This window comes from Myotis myotis, unplaced genomic scaffold (genome assembly GCF_014108235.1).
Source record: "Myotis myotis isolate mMyoMyo1 unplaced genomic scaffold, mMyoMyo1.p scaffold_m19_p_1, whole genome shotgun sequence".
Lineage (NCBI taxonomy): Eukaryota > Metazoa > Chordata > Mammalia > Chiroptera > Vespertilionidae > Myotis > Myotis myotis.
Window position 1 is genome coordinate 15,735,487 of NW_023416313.1, and position 23,453 is coordinate 15,758,939.

The window sequence follows — 23,453 nt, forward strand, 5'->3', positions numbered from 1 at the left end:
CAATAATGAGAGAGAATCATTGATCGGCTGCCTCCTGCATGCACTACACTGGGGATCAAGCCTGCAACCCAGGCATGTACCCTGACCAGGAATCAAACCATGACCTCCTGGGTCATAGGTCAATGCTCAACCATTGAGCCACACCGGCCGGGCTGCCTGGCTCTTTCTTGCTTTTCTCTAGGCACAGTCATCATTGAACTAGTAGTGCAATGGCTAGAGATTTCAGCATTTGTTGAGCAACTTAATGGTAGAAGAAGGAACTTTTTCTCCCATCTTGAGAAATGGTGCAATAGTTTTACTTAAAAAATAATATAATGTTGACAACTTGGCTACTCAGTGTTTGCCAAGGGATATAATGAATGCATAGGAACTAATCCTTAATAACACTACACAGCAATTGGCAGCTGATAAAGTGCTTTCACAAATGAGTATAATGTTACAGTGAGATACATTAATTATAATGTATATCTATCTTTGAAACTAATATGTTTATATATTTTGTTTTTTTTAAAACAGGTTGGGAGAAGAAACTTCAGAATGCTGTTTATAGTGAACTGAGTGTGTGAGTTTTTCCTACCTATGATGAAATACTATGTTTAGCTATATTTACTTTGTAACTGCTGAATACAGTATTGTTATGTATACTCATTGTATTATTTCTTATTAATATTAATATAGCATTTAAAATTAGTTAATACTTTTAAAAATTACAGTTTTGCCTGAGAATATTAACTATATATAGTTTTTTTTGAATGTTTCCTTTTTTTAAAAAAATTTTGTTTTATTGCTTAAAGTATTACAAAGAGTATTATATATGTCTCCTTTTTTTCCCCCTTCTTGACATTCCCCCGGTCTCCCCTATCCCCCAATGTCTTATGTCCATTGGTTATGCTTATATTCATGCATACAAGTCCTTCGGTTGATCTCTCACCCACCCCCTTCAGCCCCCCAACCCTCCCCAGCCTTCCTGCTGTAACTATATAGAGTTTTCATATGTCACCATGAAAGGGCGAGGACTACGCCCTCCACCTTGCCCCAGGATAAGGGCTACGCCCTCCACCTTGCCCCAGGGTAAGGGCTATGCCCTCCATCTTAACTTGGCCATGTGCTCAGCAAGCTTCTTCCCGGAAGATAGTCAAGGGAAGTGCACGCCATCACTATGACCACATCCTGTGTAATGAGACACCGACTCGCGCCTGGCCAATCGGCAGGGCCCACAGTCTTTTCTCCTCCCCTTACCCCAACCCCCTATAAAAGCTCTCTCCACACAGAGTTTTCTCTCTCTCCGGCCACTGGAGCTTACCGTTGCATCGGTGAGTGTGGCAGGGGAGCCAAACCTAGGTTTGAAATGAATGACTCTTTGCTTTTGCATCGGACTCGCTGGCTCCCTGTGGGTTCTTGGGAATCATGAAATCTGGGCACAACAACCAAAATTTATATTACAAATTTATTTATTCAGTGTAATTAGGGCTTCTTGTAAGTTACTATTTCAGAAAACTGAAGCTTACCAACGTTCTATTTATTGTTACCATTTGGGATATTACCCTTTTTCTCTTTATTAATATTATTAAGAACATCATACAAAAAATTAACTTCTTTGTGTATGTGGACTTGCCCTCAGCATCCATTGAGATTTATAGAACTATTTGTCATTACAAAAAATGTAGATCTAGAATGTTAGCGTTTGTAGTTTATTTACTATTTCATCATTCCTCAGGTATTTACTGAGTCCCTGCCATGTGCCAGCACTGCTCTGGGCACTGGGAATACAGTGCAGCATGCGAAGAGACGTGCTGTAGGCAGAAGGGAACAGTGGGCTCAGAGACTTGGAGGGGGAACTGTGGCTCAGTGAAGGAACAGAAGTTGAATGGCTGGGTGGTATAGGGCCATGGTTGGCAAACCGCGGCTCGCGAGCCACATGCGGCTCTTTGGCCCCTTCAGTGTGGCTCTTCCGCAAAATACCGGCTCTTCCACAAAATACCAACTTCTGCGCATGGGCCACTGCCGGAGTCCAACCCCAGCAGGTCCAGGGGTCCCCAAAGGTGTGGATGGAGTCGGCGAAGAAGGAATGACACAGAGACAGCATTCAGTTGATCAGCAGCCTAGCCAGGATCTCTAGCCAGGATCTCCAGCCAAGTTCTGGTTTGGATCTCCAGCGAAGTTCTGCTGTTTATTGTCTTGTTACATCCGTATTTATCCCAGTTGATTTTAATCCTGTCAATTTCTATTACAAAGGTTAGGGCGTTTCTTATCTCCATTCCAAGGAGTAAAGATTATGTAGCTTAAGCATGATTGTTTGTAGTGATTAACTACCCGCCTGGCACTTAGTTAAGGAGTTTCATCCCCTCCCTGACTTCAGGGAAAAATCCCTACCTGGGGAAACAACCTTTCTCGGAGAGGTGACCTTGGTTAAAACACACAGCGCTAAGGGGAGCAAACATATTAAGAACAGTATGCTATATACGCCAGGTCCCTTGAAACATATGCTGTGCAGATGTTTCTTTCCTGCAGCGACTGTGTCAAGCAGCAAGGATGGACCGGCTTCCGGCAGGCCACAAAGTTTAAATCACACTGTACGTACGCGCCCACATGTGGTATTTTGTGGAAGAGCCACACTGAAGAGGCCAAAGAGCCGCATGTGGCTCGCGAGCCGCGGTTTGCCGAGCTGCAGTTTGCCGACCACTGGTATAGGGGAAGGGCCATGGTAAAGGATGATATTAGCCACGTATGTGCCTCATACTCAAGGCGTTGTAGACTGGATCCTAATAGCATTTGGGTGTCAATTTAAAAGTTTAAGCAGAGTAGCGACATGACCATATTTGCATTTTATTCATTCAACAATGTGCTGGTTATCTAGTGTGCACCAGGCATTACGCTAGCTAGACACTGGGATTGCAAGCACTGGTGAACATGGGAGACATCGCTCCTGGCTAGCAGCCAGGCAAATTGGCAAATAGGTTGAAAATGGCATGGAAGCAGGGACAGTCTGACGGGTGAATGCAGACCAGAGATGCTGGTTCCCTGAAACAGTGTCTGTGGGGAGGAAAAAGCTGAGAACTATTTGTGGGGGCTCAGGGGATCGGAAGAGGAAGGAGTCAAGAATGATGCACAGGTTTCTATCTTACAACCCTCTCTCTGCAGTAAGTGCACCCAGTTTCAATCCTAAATTTCTAAGTTTTATTGCATTTAGAAGTACTGTAATTATTATTAAAGTGGAAGGATTTTAGAGTGATATTTAATTCTAAACCACATGTCCCTTTACAAATGACACATTGAGCACCATGAAATAATGGTTTTTAAAATGATCTTGCATATAAGAAATACTGAGGTATCTAGAGGTTATCATGTTTTCCTTTGTGAAAGGTGATTTATTCAGGTATATGGAATGTAGATTTTAGTGGGAAAAGCAATGAGCTAGAAATAATCAGTAAGTGAAGCTTTCTTTAAATGAGGTAGGATAGGGTACTCTTTTCTATTCTAGAAACATTTGTTATGGACATTTGAGCCTCTCGCATTTAGGTTCTGGGATAGGTACTGGTGGCTTCGTATGTCATTAACCCTTCACATGCTGATGTCCCACTTCAGATGAGGAATTTCTTGAGAATTCGGTGTATGGTTCTTGACTATGCAACATAGTTGCTTTGCTGTAGGTACAGGTCCTATAAATAACCTTTTTTGTGTGTGAAAGAGATTGGCGTAAACGATTGGAGTATCATGTTATCCCATTGCCTTCTATGTGATTTCACATCACTCTGTGCCTTGATCATTATATCCCAACCATTCTGTTTATTGTTTTTTTTGTTGTTGTTTTTTAAGGATTTTTAAACATTCCAAATGTTTCCACCTCAGGGTCTTATGCTTGCTTTCCCTTTGCCCCAGATCTTTGTATGATAGGCTGCTTCTTCCCACTTATGTCTTAGAATATTAGCTCCCCTAGATGCTTTCTCTACCCTTCCAAAGCACTTTTATCCCATTACCTGCTCTCATTTTCTCATGACACCTATTACTATCTGGTGTTATTCTATGCATTTATTTGTTTTTATAATTATTCACTTTCTTTACTAGAATGTCAGATATATGAGAACAGGGGATATTGTTTTAATCACTATCATATATTTAGTACCTAGAATGGCTCAAAAATCTATTGACTAAATAAATGTTTTCTTAATAAAAACAATACATTTTGAATATAAAATGTAAAGTGACTTAGAAAACAGAAAGAATTCATAAAACTTTAAAATTTTATTAAATTTTTAAATGAATGTATTATATAGTAAAACCTGTGTATTCAAATAAATATTTCTATTATTATTTCAACTGTATAAAAATATATAATCATGTGAAAAAGGATAAGAGTTGATATGTTAATATGTCAATGGATTTTTTTTCTTAAAAGATTCCTCTAAATGTTTATATTTCTGTGTTAAAATTAATAGGACAATTATCATAAGCATTTACAGAGCCAAATAATATTTTAAATTACCTCAATTTATGAACCCAGATAATTATGCAGTTTAACAAGTAATTAAATTACTAATCTAAAACTACAGTACTGGTCGGGTAAGAGTTGAAGTTTGTCAGGCTGTTGCACCTTGTGTCAACACATACACTGCTAATAAGTAGTCTGTTTCATTCATAACATGGGCTACAGAGGTAAGTAATTTCTAACCAAGAGAATTAGTTAATTATCAAGAGTAAGGTACAATATTAAGCTGCCTCTTCTTGTTCCTAGGTTTCCTCTACCTAGTCACCCTGCAGTGCCTCCGGAACATCTTAAAGAGCCTTTGGTATACATGAGGAAAGCACAGGTTGGCTATTGCTTACTTTTATTTTCCATGTCAGGTTATATAATGCAGAATGAAAGGTCCTTATTGATGTCAGGAGTATATGTTATTCACTGTATGAAAAACTGGGTAAGAACCAATAAAGTGATGTGAATAGTATTTGTATACTCTTTTTTTTTTTTTTTTGGGAGATATTTACTATCTGGTCTTTTTTTTTTTTTAATTAAATCTTTATTGTTCAGATTATTACATTTGTTCCTCTTTTTTTCCCCCCATAACTCCCCTCCTCCCAGTTCCCGCCCCACCCTCCGCCCTCACTCCCCACCCACTGTCCTCATCTATAGGTGCACAATTTTTGTCCAGTCTCTTCCCGAATCTCCCACACCCAGGAATAGTCAGTCCATTCCCTTTCTATGTCCCTGATTCTATTATAATCAACAGTTCATTCTGTTCATCAGATTATTTATTCACTTGATTCTTAGATTCACTTGTTGATAGATGCATATTTGTTGTTCATAATTTGTATCTTTACCTTTTTCTTCCTCTTCCTCTTCTTAAAGGATACCTTTTAGCATTTCATATAATCCTGGTTTGGTGCTTTAGCTTTTCCTTATCTGTGAAGCTCTTTATCTGACCTTCAATTCTGAATGATAGCTTTGCTGGATAAAGTAATCTTGGTTGTAGGTTCTTGGTATTCATCACTTTGAATATTTCTTGCCACTCCCTTCTGGCCTGCAAAGTTTCTGTTGAGAAATCAGCTGACAGTCGTATGGGTATTCTCTTGTAGGTAACTGGGTTTCTTTCTCTTGCTGTTTTTAAGATTCTCTCTTTATCTTTTGCTCTTGGCATTTTAATTATGATGTGTCTTGGTGTGGTCCTCTTTGGATTCCTTTTGTTTGGGGTTCTCCGCGCTTCTTGGACCTGTAAGTCCATTTCTTTCACCAGGTGGGGGAAGTTTTCTGTCATTATTTATTCAAATAGGTTTTCAATATCTTGCTCTCTCTCATCTTCTGGCACCCCTATAATTCTGATGTTGGTACGCTTGAAGCTGTCCCAGAGGCTCCTTACACTATCCTCGCATTTTTGGATTCTTTTTTCATTTTGCTTTTCCGGTTGGGTGTTTTTTGCTTCCTCGCATTTCAAATCATTGACTTGATTCTTGCGCTCCTCTGGTCTGCTGTCGGGAGTCTGTATAATATTCGTTATTTCAGTCCGTGTATGCTTAATTTCTAGTTGGTTCCCCAATATAAGATCGAGGGTCTCATTAGTTTTCTTGTAGATCTCATTAAGTTTATCGGCGGCTTCTAAATAGTTCTTGAGAGACCTTAAAAGTGTGGTTCTGAACTCTATATCTTCCATTGACAATTTTGTCCTGTTTCTTTGTCTCTGCATTTTGTTATGCTTCCTTGGTGCACCCCCTAGTGGTCTTTGTTCGCAGCCTTATAGTTAAATCTTGATTGTTGTAGCTAATTCCAGGGAGGGTTTGACCTCCAGGCCAAGTGGCTATGAGAATCAGCTGTGTCAGCAGTGAGAGAACTTTTGTCCTCTAGGGAGGTGCTAATCTAGCCTTTGCCTGAGGCTATCCGGCAAATGCCTGTGTGCAGGGCTTGGGCGGGGCAGGTCGAACAGGATCAACAGGGTGGGCCGGAGAGAGCAGTTATGGCGGCTCTCAGTCCTGTCCCCAGGGGCTCTGCCTCTCTGAGTCCCAGCACCCGCTGCAAAGCTCAGAGAGAAAGCTGCACTCGCTCTGACCGAAGCCAGACAGTCCCGCTTCTCCCGTTTGAGTCTGGGTCCGTAAAGACTCTCCCGTATCTGGAGCTCAGAGTCTGCGACTCCCTCCCGATTGAAAACGCCAACCGCGCCCTCCGCCGCCAGCCCGCTGCGCGCACTCCGCACCTCAGAATTTGACTTCAGCACTGTGCCTCCTCTGAGTGTCCGTATGCGTTTCTCTTTCCTCCTAGTTGTAGGACTTCCACTCAGCCGGCGTTCTGTGGTTCTGGGTGCTGTCCCTTCCGTTTTTTGGTTTCACTTTTGAAGTAGTTGTCAAAGCAGCAAACTCCGGCGTTAACCTATGCCGCCATCTTGGTTCTCCTTGTAGACTCTTCTTTTTACTTTCAGTAACCAAGGATCACACATACTTAAACTAATCCTGAAAACACTGCGTAGAAAAAAAATACTATGTACCATACAGGTCTGAAATTTAAAATATGATAGAAGTTCCCCTTGCTCTGTGATATTAAAGGAATGAAATGGGGATGAACTGATGCACTGTCCCCTTAAAATTTTGGCTTTTGAAGCAGAATATATTTGAAATATATTTGTTCTCATAGCAGACTGTTATGTACTCACTGTGTTCTGTTGCAGAACTCAAGTGAATATACACTATAAATGGGCTGAAAACAACTAAAAATCACTTTAAAAGAATAAAATAATTCAAGCAGAAAAATTGCAAAAAGCAGTTAAAAAAGAAAATAACTCCTGTCACATGTCCTTCAGCATAGGCTACCTCTACTGTCTACTCGTTCTCTTCTCCCAACTGCTGAACACTTAGGAGGAAAATCATATGTGTTGACCATTAATTTTTTTAAAAATATATTTTATTGATTTTTTACAAAGAGGAAGGAAGAGGGATAGAGAGTTAGAAACATCGATGAGAGAGAAACATCGATCAGCTGCCTCCTGCACATCTCCTACTGGGGATGTGCCCGCAACCGGAATCGAACCTGGGACCTTTCAGTCCGCAAGCCAACGCTCTATCCACTGAGCCAAACTGGTTTTGGCCTGACCATTAATTTTGACTAAATCCACTTATTCATCTTCCAGTGGATTCATTTTGCTGCCTGTCAATCCTTTTATAATTCACTAGAGGCCCAGTGCACAAAAATTTGTGCACTCGGGGGGGAGGGGTGGCCCCTCAGCCTGGCCTGTGCCCTCTCGCAGTCTGGGACCCCTCGGGAGATAACGCCCTGCTGGCTTAGGCCTGCTCCCAGGTGGCAGAGGGCAGGCCCAATCCCTAGGTGCAGCCCCTGGTCAGGCTCAGAGCAGGGCCGATTGGGGAGTTGGGGCGCCGCCCCCATCATGCACAGAGCAGGGCGGATCGGGAGGTTGCGATGCCACCCCCAGTCACGCTCAGGGTAGGGCCGATTGGGGGGTTGGGGCACCGCCCCCTGTCACGCACAGAGCAGGGCCAATCCGGGGGTTGGGGCGCTGCCCCCTGTCACACACAGAGCAGGGCCCATCAGGGGGTTGAGGAGCTCCCCCCTGTCACTCAGAGAGTAGGGCCGATAGGGGAGTTGGGGCACCGCCCCCTGTCACACACAGAGCAGGGCGGATCAGGGGGTTGGGGCACCACCCTCTATCACCCACAGAGCAGGGCTGATCAGGGGGTTGGGATGCCACCACTCTCACACTCAGGGCAGGGCCGATGGGGAGGTTATGGCTCTACCCCATCACACACAGAGCAGGGCCCGTGGGAGGGGTGGGGGTTGTGGTGCCGCCCTCTATCACCCACAGAGCAGGGCCGATCAGGGGGTTGGGGCGCCGCCACTCTCACACTCAGGGCAGGGCTGATGGAGAGGTTATGGCTCTACCCTGTCACACACAGAGCCGCAGGGCGATCTGGGGGTTTGGGCGCTGCCCCCTGTCATGCTGATCCCGGTGCCGGGAGGCATATTACCCTTTTACTATATAGGATAGGGGCCTGGTGCATGGGTGGGGCTGGCTGGTTTGCCCTGAAGGGTGTTCTGGATCATGGTGGGGGTCCCTACTGGGGTGCCTGGCCAGCCTGGGTGAGGGGATGATGGCTGTTTGCAGCTGGTCACACACCCTTCAGGGTGGGGGTCCCCACTGGGGTGCCTGGCCAGTCTGGGTGAGGGGCTGAGGGCTGTTTTCAGGCTGGGGGTGACGGAAGCTCCCAACGCTCGTTTTTTTTCTTTTTTTTTTTTTTAATTCTGGGCCAGCTTTAGCTCTGAGGCTCCAGCTCTTAGGCCTCCGCTGCTGAAAGTAGGTAATCGAAACAATGTATAACTCCAGCTCTGACTCCAGCTCTGAGATCCCAGCTTGCTGAAAGCTGGTTTCTGGGGTTTTGTTTAGCTTCTATATTTGTTAAAATGTTTCAAACTGCAGGCTCAGAGGCCGGCAAGGCAGGTGGGGAACGTTGGAATCCTCCATCACTGAAGCAAGCAAGCCTCATGTTAGTTTCAAGCTGCCTGGCTGCCGGCCGCCATCTTGGCTGACAGTTAATTTGCATATCTCCCTGATTAGCCAATGGGAAGGGTAGCGGTCGTACGCCAATTACCATGTTTCTCTTTTATTATATTAGATTATTTATTACCTGGTTTCTGGTTAGATTTTCCCAAAGTTTTGCCATGCGTATGTAGCCTGAAATTCTACCTCTATCTCACTCATTTTGAACATTTGCCAATTATTTTGTTGAGAATATTTAGGTCATCTCATTCAAGCTTCCATAGCTTCCTGCTTTGCTGCTACACCATTTTTGGATCCATTCCTCTATGATCAACTGTTTACTGTACATTTCTTCTGTTAGATCAAACTCAGCATGTCTAAAACCGAGTTTCTGATGTTTTTTCTAAAATGAGTATATCTTCTGCCTTCCCAAGTTCTGATGATTGGTTTCCATCATTATTATACTAATGTAGACATGAAATATCTTCGACCTCATTTTTCCAAATCCAAATACTCACTAAGTTCTATAAATGATTTCTTTCCATAGTCTTAGAGAGCCTTCTATTCTTTTTCGTCATTATTACCATAGTGATCACAATGATCATGATGATGACCATGATGACTATCTCTTGTTGAGTGCTTACTTGGCTTCAGACATTAATTAGCATCCTTGCCTTATTCTTACACCACTTACCTTTCAATGAGTCTATCACCCTATGTAATCTCAACACAATGAACTTGAACTACAAGCAGATGAACCCTTATAATGTATCTCACTGCCTTCTAACAAACTTTTAGTGACTCCCACCCAATTGCCTAACAAATTAATTTCCTATTCCAAAGCCCAACATTTAAGAATTTTTACTATTTGTTCTAGTGTCCCCTTTCACTTTATCAGTATTTGCTGTCTTATAACTGTCCTGTGTGCCCATCCAAGTGAATTATTTTGTCTTTCCCTCTTGCATCTTTAATACCTTTCTTATTTTTTTATCATCATGGAAAGCCCTTTCTGTCTGATTTGCATTATGAAAATCCTATTTGCTTTGTGAGGATCAGCTCAGATGACATCTCTGATTTACACCACTGTTGAAAAGTGTCGCTCCCTCTTTGCACTCTTGTAGCACCCGATCATTTCATGGCCCTTTTCACCAATTGCATTCCATTATAGTAATTTCTGTACATATTATTCTGAAATTTATGTCTTTTGAAAGCAGTAATGCTGTAAAAACATTTTGTATGCCCATTATATCTAGTATGCTAACTTTTATATAGCAGGATCTTAGTAAGTTTATGTTGAATGAATAGTAAAGGCATTTGCAATCTCTTCTACCAATGATTACAATATTCATTTAAAACATATTTACTAAATAAATACCTAGTAGGAGAAGACACTCTGCTATGTGCTATGGAGATTCAGAAATAACTTAGATTCTGCCTTTAGATAACTTCATGGTTTAAGAAGATTTGGACATAGGTAGTTGTAATGTAAGGTTGTGTGCTCTAGGGGAGGTGGCTAGGAAGTGTTGTTAATATTGACCTTGATCATCTGGCAGAGGTACTATTTGTGAGGTTTCATCACTGTAAAGTTACTCCCTCCCCCCTCTGTATAATTTACTCTTTAGAAGGAAGTTACTGTGTGTAGTCCACACTTAAGGAGGGGTAGTTATGCTCTTACTTCCTTGAGGAGGGAGTATCAACAAATTATTTTGAATTTTTCCTTATGGAAGAGTTCTCTCTCTCTCTCTCTCTCTCTCTCTCTCTCTCTCTCTCTCTCTCTCTCCCCCCCACACACACACACACACACACTCTGTTTATTTAATTATTTATATCAGTATAAACTCATGGATATTCACTTTATACTTTGGGTTTTAATTGAAAACTTCTTAATTTTGTTTCTTACAATCTGTTCTGAATGTTAAAGGCTCAAAAACTTCTTCAGTAAAGAAACTGTTCACTTTGATTTAGTCCAGTGTTGTTCAAACTTACATGACCATGGAACCCCATTTCCATGTAAAATACCTTGGGAACTACTTTGCTACATCCTTCAGAGAAAGCATTATGAAGAAAAGAATACACAGCATGATAAATACAAGTTCCGGAGTTTTCTTGTGAAATAATATTAGTAAGCACATGGAGCTCTAATCGTGTGGCGGGTGCCATTCTAGGGCTTTACAAGTATTCACTCACTTAATCATCATGGCAAGCTTTTGAGGTGAGTTATTCTTATGATCTTTCATTCAACGTCACAAAACTAGTAGGTGAAAGAGTTGGGATTTGAACCTGGAATTCTGGTTCCAGATGGTATTCAGACTGTTTCTCTGTACAGTCCAGAAACCTTCAGGCAAACTTAAGGTATGCTATGTGGCTGAATTTACTCTGTTTTCTATCAATCTAGTAACCTAAGCAAAAATAGGAAGTTTGTTAGTTTTATATTATTTCAATTCTCATTCCCTATCTAGTTGGTCTTTTTGTCTTATTGTCACTCCACCTCTTAAAACTTCTAAGACTTTTAGGATATAATTTCAACCCTTTACTTTAGCTTATCAGGCTGTAACTGGTCTTGCCCCTTTTTATGATTCAAGTCTCATCTCTTGCCTACTCACACTGCCCCTCCCCATGTTCCCACTCCCCTCCCCACTTCCACACACATGTACATTCTCTCTGTCTAATCATACTTGACCTCTCCCAGTTGTTCCAGCAGAACCATTGCTTATGCTGCTGCTTCTACCTGAAACTCCCCATCTATTTCTAGCCGACTTATGCATATTCTTCAGGGATCAGGTTAGATGGTAGTTTCTTTTGAAAGGCTCTCTGACCTCCCAGTTATCAGATGCTCAGTTAACTCTTCATGTCTGTAGTCCTCCACATGGGAAGCACCCTGTACTTCCTACCACAATACTTGGGTCGTTTGTATTATTACTGGGTTCCGAAGTCCTTGTGAAATACTTGGGTCGTTTGTATTATTACTAGGTTCTGAAGTCCTTGTGAAACAGCATCAGTCTCTCTTTCCCAGCTGTATCTCCAACATCTGGCACAGTGTCTGTCCCACGGTAGATGCTCAATACATATTACTTAAAATGTTGAATGAATTGAATAAACAAAAAAAGAAAATGTTCCCTCCTAAAAATATCTATACCTCTTTTCCTAGTATAATTCCACATCTAGAATCTTATCTAAAGGAATCAGAGAAACACAGAAATTTATGTTCGTGATAAGAGTAAAAACTTTAAAAGAATCTAAATGAATAGCAATAGGGCTTGCTGAAATATAGCATGGCATTTCCAAAAGATAATATTATACAGGCATCAAAAATATCATTTTTGAGGAAATTACAAAATAGGAAAGTGCATAGAATATAATCTTAAATGGAAAAATAAAAAGATATGACAATATAATTCCACTTTAAGAATGTACATGAGTATATATGTGTATACATACATATATATATCAATTATATATACATACATAGAAAAAATAAAAGAGAATAAAATGTTAACAATGGTTATTTTTGGATGATGGAAATTTGTTGATATGTATTTATTATTTTATTCTTTACATATTCTGTTTTCCAAATTATCTTAAATAAATGTGTTATATTTGTAATCAAAGAATTACTAAAATATTTTTATTAAGTACCTGAGCTATTACTGTTTTGTTTTACTTTATTTTTTGTCAACATAAAGAAAATAATTTTTTAATTTCATAGTTTCAAAGTCATTTATTTATACATGCTGCACATTTATTATACAGTAGGGGGAGTGGGACTCCTGTAATAATGTCAACATTAAAATCTTTAAAAACAAAATATTATACAATTTGAAAAGACTTTTTATTTACTTACATTGTTATAAAAATATAGCATGGTGATAGCTAATACCCATTTAAAGATTTTTATACAATTATGATTCTTTTATTAATTTTTTTGCCTATCATGGCTTAGAAATTGCCTTATTTATAAAACTCTTGAAATCCTTTGAGTTAATATCATACATTCCAATTATTAGGGAAACTGATTTGAAGCCAACAATAATTTCATTTGGCGAGGATATGAGTTTGGGTAAGAGGTAATGTCTTCCTATTTAAACATTTTAAATGTAAAAGGCCATTTATTGTCCTTCTAAATAACATTTTAAAGCTTTATTTATTTTATAAGTCTTTTGGGTAGAAAACATTACTTTCTTTTTATTTTGTATTAATGAACTATCATTTTTCAAGAGCTTATTTGCTTTTTTGGGAATGCTAAGTGTATATTAAAATTTTAATTTAATAGCACACAAATAACTATGATTTTTTTGAGCTTTTATTTTTCAGAGTTAGGGTTTAGTCCAGCTGTGGGCAAACTACGGCCCGCGGGCCGGATCCAGCCGGTTTGAAATGAATAAAACTAAAAAAAAAAAGACCGTACCCTTTTATGTAATGATGTTTACTTTGAATTTATATTAGTTCACACAGACACTCCATCCATGCTTTTGTTCTGGCCCTCCGGTCCAGTTTAAGAACCCATTGTGGCCCTCGAGTCAAAAAGTTTGCCCACCCCTGGTTTAGTCACTTTTACAAATACAACCTGAGAAAAATTAAGTATCTATAAAACTGGAGCTGAAATAGACCTTCCGGTTTACCCAGTGCAACCTCTGGAGTTTATCGCCTTTTGCTCAAGTACTTCTGGAAACAGAACTCACAGTGTCATGGATTTAAGCCATTTGGTTAAGTCATTCCACTTGTTGGGGGAGTTTCTTTCTTATAATTCCTAGTCAAAGGCTCCTTATTACCTTTACACACTGGTCCTAGTTTTGTGCATAGCATATATATATATATAGAAAGCATTCAATATATGTTAGTCAGTGAGCCAGCGAGTAAACAAAGGAATGAATAAATACCAATTAATTGAGATTAGAGTTCTTGAGGGAACCTAAAGGTTGACCCAGCTTGAAAGCAGCCACTTTCTTCTTGGATTTCCCTTCATTGTCAGGAAATTCTATTTCTGTTTCTGGTGTCTATGGAAATGACTTCTTTAACCATCTGGTTGAAATTCTTGCAAGTGGAAAAGCTGGCACATAGTAGGCTGTAATCCATATTTTTTGACTGAACTAAGGTATGAAGATAACCAATCTCAACCATCCTCACCATTTCTGTATAACTCATAATATCTTTAATTTTTTTTTTTACTTACTTTAAAAATCAGTTTCAGTATTGTTAACCAGAAACAATAATAGATTGTTCTTTATGTTTCAGGGAAGTTGGGAAAAAAGGATTTTGAAGAGTTTAAATAGTATGTGCACTGAACTGAGTATCCCATTGGCACGAAAGGTACTTTTAATATTTAAATATTTTATTGTAAATCAAGCACTGGAAAGTATCATGAATTTATAACTTAGGCAGATTTATCTTTTTTACTAGTATATCAATTTTTTTAAAACAAAAAATATATAAAATATTAATTATGTGGGTGTATTCTATATAGATTTCTGTTATATATGCTGTAATGTTTTTTATAATAAACCTATAACTTGAGAATAAGTAGAAATAAAGTATAGAATCTATATTATAGATTATTTAGCGATTTGGCTGTAAAGGTTATAGGTGGACATTAACGTGTTGACTCATTATTTTCTGGTTAATTAGCAAAATTGCCATATTTTTTAATTAGACATGGAGTTCAGGCATACTATCATCTTGTAATAGCAAATATGATGCCATCTTTCAGTGTTAACATAGGCAATGAAAAGAATGATTTGTTATCTCTCTACAGAACTATTTAGATGGAATAGTATTAGCTTTACTTAGATCTAGTACTCAACATTTATCTGTCAGTTGGGGCTTTGAGCGGGGAGAGATGAAAAAGGAGAGAAAAGCCACATGAGGAATGTTCTGGATTCTTTCTAGCTGCTCCCAAGTAGGAGAGAATTAAGTTTCTCTTCACTTCGTTCTTTTTACCTGCTATTTGTTCCCTGCTGTTGAACAGAATATAGTGGATGTACTTTGGATAATATCCAAGGACAAGTCACTGAAGACACCAGAGGATGGTGCTAAAAAAGATAAATTTATACTAAAAGCTGTCTAAATAGGTAGTATTGTGTAATACTACTATCTTTTGTATAGGAAGATGATGCCACTGACTCAGTCACACTCTCTTGGCCAGTCCCCTTTGCAGTGCATTTCTGAGATTGCTGGAGGGGGTAAGAGGTGTAGTATGTGGGCTGAGCAGCAGTGTTTGTGTGTAAAATTTACTGGCCAGTACAGATTATTTACCTTCTTTTCTTGGACTCATTAACTGAGCCACTGAAACTAGATACAATAGTTAAATAATAATTTAAGTGTAATTCTAAAAAAGTTTGTGTGTAATGAAATTATTTTTTCTTATGTTATAGTACCTTATTTAAACTTTCAGATGAGTTATTGATTCTTATTTTTCAGCTGCATTGCTAAACTTCACAAAATGAAACCAATTTTTAAATTGTCTTTTCTAGAGGCCAGTTGGAGATCAGAAAGAACTTCTCAATAAATGGAATGAAATGGGAACTGATGAACCAGGTACAAGAATAGCTTTTTCCAAAATGTGGTAGTGGGGGAAATTGCATTCTTGGTCATTGTGGACCCTAAGTAACAATATTAACAGTACTTTTGGACAGATAGCAACTTTCCTTTCCCACTAATTTTCTATCATTTGTTTTGTTTGCTTTGCAGTTTGAAAATTCCTAACTTTGGTCAGTGTTCTCTCTTATTTTGAGAACATTTAATGCTGGGGTCCAACCCCAGCAGGTCGAGGGGTCCCCAAAGGTGTGGATGGAGTAGGCGAAGAGGGAAAGACTCAGAGGCAGCGTTCAGTTGATCGGCATGGTTGGGTTCTTTGCCTGGTTCTATTGCCAGGTTCTGTGTCCATGTTCTCTTGCTAGGTTCTCCAGCCAGGTTCCCCAGGTTCCCCAGCCAGGTTCGGACACCAGATTCTGTAGCCAGGTTCTTCAGCCAGGTTCTGGCTAGGTTCTCCAACCAAGTTCTGTAGCCAGGTCCTGTCTCTAGGATCTTCAGCCAGGTTCTCTCGCTAGGTTCTGTTGCCAGTTTCTGTCCAGGATCTTTTGCCATGTTCTGTCTCTAGGTTCTGTGTCTAGGTTCTGTGTCTAGGTTCTGTCTCTAGGTTCTGTGGCCAGTTTCTGTCCAGGATCTTTTGCCATGTTCTCTCGATAGGTTCTCCAGCCAGGTTCTCTCCAGGTTCTCCAGCCAGGTTCAGTCACCAGGTTCTAATCAGGTTCTCTTGCCAATTTCTGTAGCCAGGTTGGGTCCAGGATCTTTTGCCATGTTCTCTCGCTAGGTTCTGTCTCTAGGTTCTGTCTCCAGTTTCTGTCTAGGATCTTTTGCCATGTTCTCTCCAGTGAAGTTCTTCTGTCTCTAGGTTCTGTGTAGGTTCTGTGTCTAGGTTCTGTGTCTAGGTTCTGTCTTCTAAGTTCTGTCTCTTGCTGTCTTGTTACATCTGTATTTAGACCAGTTGATTCAATCCTATCAATCTCTATTACAAAGGTTAGGGCGTTTCTTATCTCCATTCCAGGGAGTAAAGATTATGTAGCTTAAACATGATTGGTCATAGTTAAAGTGATTAATTACCCGCCTGGCACTTAGTTGAGGGGTTTTATTCCCTCCCTAACTTCAGGGGAAAATCCCTACCTGGGGAAACAACCTTTCTCAGAGAGGAGACCTTGGTTAAAACACATAGTGCCAAGAAGGTGAGCAAACATATTAAGAACAGTATGCCATATATGCCAGGTCCCTTGAAACAGCAAGGATGGACCGGCTCCCGGCAATTTAAGGCAATTATCCTTTTTTAAAGCAGCATTTGAAAACATTTTTATAAAAAAGTAAATTAAATCATTCTTGAATTTATTAGACTCATAGTTAAGGCAAATATTTTTCAAGCTTTACTTCTGTTGAGATGTTAAAGATAGGTCAACTGGTGTAAAGTTCTAAGACTTCTAAAATGTTTTTAAGAACTTATTGTGGGGTAATTTTAATGTTTAAAACTGAGTCAATCAATTTTATAAACATACTAAAGGCCTGGTGCATGAAGTTTGTGCATGGTTGTGTATGTGTGTCTGTGTGTGTGTGTCCCTCAGCCCAGCCTGCACCCTCTCCAATCTGTAATCCCACTCACAATCCAGGACTGCTGGCTCCCAACCGCTCACCTGCCTGCCTGCCTGATTGCCCCTAACCCAGGGGTGGGCAAACTTTTTGACTCGAGGACCACAATGGGTTCTTAAACTGGACCGGAGGGCCGGAACAAAAGCATGGATGGAGTGTTTGTGTGAACTAATATAAATTCAAAGTAAACATCATTACATAAAAGGGTACGGTCTTTTTTTTTTTAGTTTTATTCATTTCAAACGGGCCGGATCCGGCCCGGCGGGCCATAGTTTGCCCACGGCTGCCCTAACCGCTTCTGCCTGCCATCCTGATCATCCCCTAAGCACTCTCCTGCCAGCCTGATCAACTCCTAACTGCTCCCCTGCAGGCCCGATTACCCCTAACTGCCCTCCCCTGCTGGGCTGGTCACCCCTAACTGCCCTCCCCTGCTGGCCTGGTCCCCTCCCCAACTGCCCTCCCCTGCTGACCTGGCCCCCCCGCCCCCACCAACTGCCCTCCCCTGCCGGCCATCTTTGACCACATGGGGGCAGCCATCTTGTGTGTTGGAGTGATAGTCAATTTGCATATTACCTCTTTATTATATACAGGATAATTAGTCACAACTATATATACTTTACTATGATAATATATATAATGGCTTAAGTGCACACCTACATAATTACTCACTATCCTCCTTAAAAATAAGTGTGGGGGCCCTAACCAGTTTGGCTCAGTGGATAGAGTGTCAGCCTGGGGACTCAAGGGTCCCAGGTTTGATTCTGGCCAAGGGCATGTACCTTGGTTGCGGGCACATCCCCAGTGGGGAGTGTGCAGGAGGCAGCTGATCGATGTTTCTCTCTCATCGATGTTTCTGACTCTCTATCCCTCTCCCTTCCTCTCTGTTAAAAATCAATAAAATGTATTTAAAAAAAAATAAGTGTGGGGGCCTGGGCAAGAAATAACATAGGAAGCAGTGTGTCACAGAAGTTCAAAAGAGAGGACAGTTCAGTACAACTAGAGGAATTCACTGAGAATGTATTGTTTGTATTCTATGCACTTTGAGAATTCTCATATAGAACTTTTATATTATATTGACATTGTTTATTCAGTTATAATCTATTCAAATATATGAGTGGGAGACTCTCAGTTTCTTTCAGAATATGCCATCTAGGCTGTCAAGGGGGAGGGACTGCCTTTTTATTTTTTTACCAATACTTAACACAATGTATGGCAAATAACCAACACTCTACAAATGTTTAATTAATCTAGCTGCACAGTAATGAATGCAGGAATCATTAATATTTATTATTAATAAACATGTACTACTATTAACTGAAATTTTGTTTGTAATCTGTCTTCTTAATTCTAGATTTAAGCCATTTCAGACCTGTTTATGCACCTAAAGATTTTCTTGAGGTACGTTCTATTGGTTAAATATATGTATGATAATGAGGGGAAAGTATGAAAGAAATGATGATACAGGAATATCTCTAGGCAGAGGAAATCACCATGTAAACAGCCCCCAAGTCAATGAAGCACATGATCAGATTTGTGTTTGGATATTGCTATTGGAAAATATATTGGAATATGGAAAGATTAGAGGCAAGTAAATCCATTAGGAAGATTTTTTCATAAAAAATAACGACTCTAAGTCATGTTGCCTGCTGCCTGGCACATACCATGGTATAGGTGTCAGGGAATCTTTTCCCTTTTTATTCCCTCCTTGTTCTAGTCCAACCAATAAACAGTGTAAACACAGGGGCTATTACATAGCACATTATAAATGACAAGTTAGTACATTCCATCCCATCTTGACCACACTCCCAGGTATCCCTGGAGATAGGCATAGATAGAAAACCAGCTGCAAGCTCTTCCTATCTTTAACTGCTCTATCTCCAACAGGTAGAACAAGGCTTAGCATATTCTTGCTCAATAAATAGTTGTCACATGAACGAATGAATCTTTCACATTTTATTTTTATTTCTTTTCTGAACCTGTAGTCTCTGATACCAGTTTACCAGCATTAAACATTGTTAGAAATGTTATCAGGTTGTTTGGAGTATAAATAGTCTCTTTTTAAATTTAAAGAGAAGTTAGGTTGGTCAGAAACCGCCTTTATAGCGATGGTATTGTTTCTCTTAGCTTAGTAAAGGTTTCCTCTAAACCCTTTCCTTTTCTTGCACTAAGGGCTGAAATTTCATGTAATTTTTATATGGTTATTTTTAACTATGTTTTCTCCCTAATAGTCATATATTCCATTTCCTTAGGAACTGTTGCCGAATTGATGCTTTTCTTATTTATGCTGGGATTCTTCTTTAATTTAAGAACACTTCCTATAGTTATTTCCTTAGTTACTAATATAGTGTCTGCATTTTTAATATTTTCTCTTTCCTATCACCCATGTATTCATAGATTCTTTTTCTTTCCCAGTCTGTGTTAGTGAGTTCCCCATGCAGTATTTGTGTAATTAGTCTGAAATTGTGCTGGTCTCTATTAGTCTGTATTTAACATGGTTGATTCTTTGCTAAATCTTTTATTTTTTAAACAAATGTCATTGATTTTTTTCAGTTTCAATTTAGTGTTTGCAATATTATGAAACTTTGAGCATTATAGCACATTCCGTTTTATCAACTATTAGTTATCAGTTCAATGCCTTCCTCAGATACGATAGCATTTCTGTCATCATCATTTCCTTCCCTGGATTCTTGATTGTTGATTTCCTTCAAGAGTTTCAACTTTAAAATATTTTAAAAACTATGATAATTCTTTCCCCCCAAATGAATGTTGATAGAAAATAAGAAAACATACATAAGAAGAAAATTTTAAATAAAAATTACTCATAATACCATCATATAGCAATAGACACAATTATCATAATTTTTAAAATGTAATATATTATATTTTTCATGTTATTATCTACATAAATTACTTATTATACTGTGTTGTATTATGTGAATTGATCATAATTTATTTAAGTAATTCCCTCGAGTGGGTTGTGTAAGTTGTCATATGTTTTTCCATTATAAACAGCATTTCATTAACATTCTTCCTGCACTATTTTTGAAAATATTTTATATTATTTCCACAACTATACTCATAGAAATGAGATTCCTAGATTAAAGGATATGAAAATATCTATGAATTATTTTATATGCTTATTTTGAAAAGTATGTAAAGTCTTTTTTGTTAGCTTGGCTTCTGAAAAATTTTTTTGTTTTTCCATGTGGGTTTGATTTAGAGGCGAGACCTTCCAATATTGCCTTAGTATCTTTCTAAAAAACATTGTCAATATTTGTTTTTTAAAAGGGTTAGAGTTGGTTCTAAAATTTTCCTTGGTGAATATTAGTCGAGTAATTTTTATTTTTCTATCACCTTTCCTGGTAAATAGTTATAATCAAACAATTTTTTATTTTTTCAACCATCAAAAAGTTTTCTTTATAATTAAATTCTTAAATTTTTATAATTAAATGATAGATCATTAGTTGGAATATTAAGCCATCCTAATTAAAAGTATGTTTATGGTATTTTAACATTTTAGTACAATTTTACAGTATTTTAGAATGTTATTGAAGTATATGATTAACCCCAAATAGTTTTTAATTTTGTGGTGATACAGCAAGAATATCACTGCCAATTTTAGAAGTGTAAACATTCTATAAAAAACTAATCAATTTTGCTGGGTTTGTTTTTAAAGGTATTAATTAATCTTCGCAACCCAAATTATGAAAATGGTGATTCTCCTAGTTTCAGGACTCATTTGGGTTTAATCCAAATTCCTCTGAAAGTAAAAGACATCCCTGAATTGGTAAGTATAGGCCTCCAAGAAAAACACTGCAAGTACAGGCTTGGCCACATGCAAAATTGTATTGAGAAAGATCTTTTCAGATTGTTCAAGGGTATAGGAAGAGGTAAATGAATTTAATTTTAAAAGTATAAGAAAGGAAACACATTTATAACATATGTTATGTGGCTCAGCAGTGAGTTACATTTAAATTGTCATAGTAATGCAAACAATATAGATTTAATCAAGAATATATATATATATATATATATATATATATATATATATATAGAAAAGACAAGTAAACAAGTGACGGGAATGCCGGAATGACTGGAATGACCTGTCGCTATGATGTGCACTGCGGCTGGCCCACCAGCCCAATTGGGGGTTGGCCCCTCCCCCCAGCTAGCCCTGCCCCCTATTGACCCCCCACACCTAATCGGGGGCGGAACTGGCCGGCCAACCTCCTGTCTGCCTGGACCAATTGGCCCCCATTGGGGGGGGGCAGCCAGACCCTACCCATGCACGAATTTGTGCACCAGGCCTCTAGTTTATGTATAATTATATTGAAATTAGAAGCCCAGTGCATGAAATTCATACACTCATGGAGTTCCCTCAGCCCGGCCTGTGCCCTCTCACAGTCCGGGAGCTCTCGGGGGACATCCTTAGCACTGCTGCAGAGGTGGGAGAGGCTCCCACCACCACTGCTGTGCTCACTAGCCATGAGCCCAGCTTCTGGCTGAGCGGCGCTCCCCTCTGTGGGAGTGCACTAACCACCAGGGGGCAGCTCTTGCATCATCCTATATAATAAAAGGCTAATATGCAAATCGACTGAACGGCAGGACTACTGGTTGCTATGACATGCACTGACCACAGGGGCAGCTCCTGTGTTGAGTGTCTGCCCCTTGGTGGTCAGTGCGTGTCATAGCGTCCAGTGCCTGTTCTGCTGTTCAGTTGATTTGCATATTAGCCTTTTATTATATAGGATGATGGTGAGAAGTACATGAGCGAAAAATCCCCACTTTCCATAAAAACAAACAAACCCAGTAAATGTCTGAAACTGGTAAATTAAAAATAGAAGTATACACTTATTACTTGAAATATGGAGATATATACCAGAAAAAAAGCAGCTGTCCCTGGATAGTGGGCCAGTATGAGTGTGTGTGTATGTGGAGGAGTGTATAAGATAGAGAACTGCTATGCTGTTGTTGTAATAAATCTTTTAGTGGATTTCACCTCTTAAACTATTTGCTGCATGTAGAGACAGTGTAGGTGATTAGATTCTGAAGCTAACTAACTAGCTGTGTGATCTTGAGCAAGTTTTTTTTACCTTGAGCTTTAGTTTTCTTATTTGTAAAACTAGAGGCCGGTTGGAGAACAGAATTCATGCACGGGTAGGGTTCCTAGGCCTGGCCAGTGATCAGGGCCAATCTGTGGGGTGACTAGTGGGGCGATCGGGGGGCCCCGCTGCACCCATCTTGGCTGGCCTGGGGCCTGCGGTCTGGGGACAGCTCCTGCATTGAGCATCTGCCCCCTGGTGGTCACTGTGCATCATAGTGACTGGTCATTCCACCAGTCGTTCAGCTGTTCGGTCGATTTGCACATTAGGCTTTTATTATATAGGATAGTGATGATAATCTCTCATAGGAGTGGTGTGCAGATCAATAAGTTAAAATAGAAGTTATGGGTTAAATTGAGCCCTCCGAAAGGTATGTTGAAGTCCGAACCTCCAGTATCTGTGAATGTGACCTCATTTGGAAATAGAGCCTTACAGATGCAATCAAGTTAAGAAGATGATTATTGGAGTCAGGTGGGCCCTAAATCCAATATGACTAGTGTCCTTATTGGAAGATGAGAAGAGACACAGAAGGGAGAGACTCAAGAAGAATGTCATATGACATGAATGCAGAGAATGGGGTGATGTATTTATAAGCCAAAGAACACAAAGATTGCTGGCAGCATCAGGAGCCAGGAGAAAGGCATGCGACGATTCTCCCCCAGAGCCTCCAGGGAGAGCATCAGTTAACCCATTGATTTTGGACTTCTAGCCTTCAGAACTGTGAGATATATGTCTGTTGTTTAAAGCCACCCAATTAGTGGAAAATGGAAAGCAATATATAACTATTTACTACAAATACTACAACTTTGATAAAAAATTAAATTTTAAGAGGTAATTTTTAAAAAGTGTTAAAAGCTTTATATTGGTAGTGGTTTGTACAAAATGAGATGGCTATACAGAAGAAAAAGTGGCAGATTTTTCTGGACGTGGTGGGAAGTCTTCTCAGAGGTGCTACCATTTGAACAAGTTTGAAGGAGTTTGCTAGAAAGAAGCAGGGAAAGTTGATCATGTATGTAAAGGTTTAGCATGTGTGTGAGGGGGACTAATTATGTCATCTGTCTGTCTGAAGAGACCTGGAACTGATGTGGATTCATTCTTAGTTACTGAAGAACAAAAGCCTGTGACTAATTTTTTCAGAAATTGTGGCTATACCTGCTGACAATATGTTAGTCCTTCTCCTCCTGTGGTCATTAGGGATAGTTGTCTCTGCCTTTCCTGAATCACATGGCCTGGATGTGTAATGATTCTGACTGCA

General features: G+C 39.5%; 1 protein-coding gene across 2 annotated transcripts in view; it reads left to right on the top strand.

Moving 5' to 3' along the window:
* TBC1D19 (TBC1 domain family member 19) overlaps positions 1–23,453 on the top strand; it is a 119,095-nt gene that overhangs the window by 30,688 nt on the left and 64,954 nt on the right. For both annotated transcript variants that reach the window (XM_036330721.1, XM_036330711.1), the window contains exons 3-8: positions 517–562; positions 4,733–4,808; positions 14,202–14,276; positions 15,437–15,500; positions 18,448–18,494; positions 20,773–20,883. In XM_036330721.1, the coding sequence (XP_036186614.1) occupies positions 517–562; positions 4,733–4,808; positions 14,202–14,276; positions 15,437–15,500; positions 18,448–18,494; positions 20,773–20,883 (419 nt within the window). The remainder of the gene's footprint in view (positions 1–516; positions 563–4,732; positions 4,809–14,201; positions 14,277–15,436; positions 15,501–18,447; positions 18,495–20,772; positions 20,884–23,453) is intronic.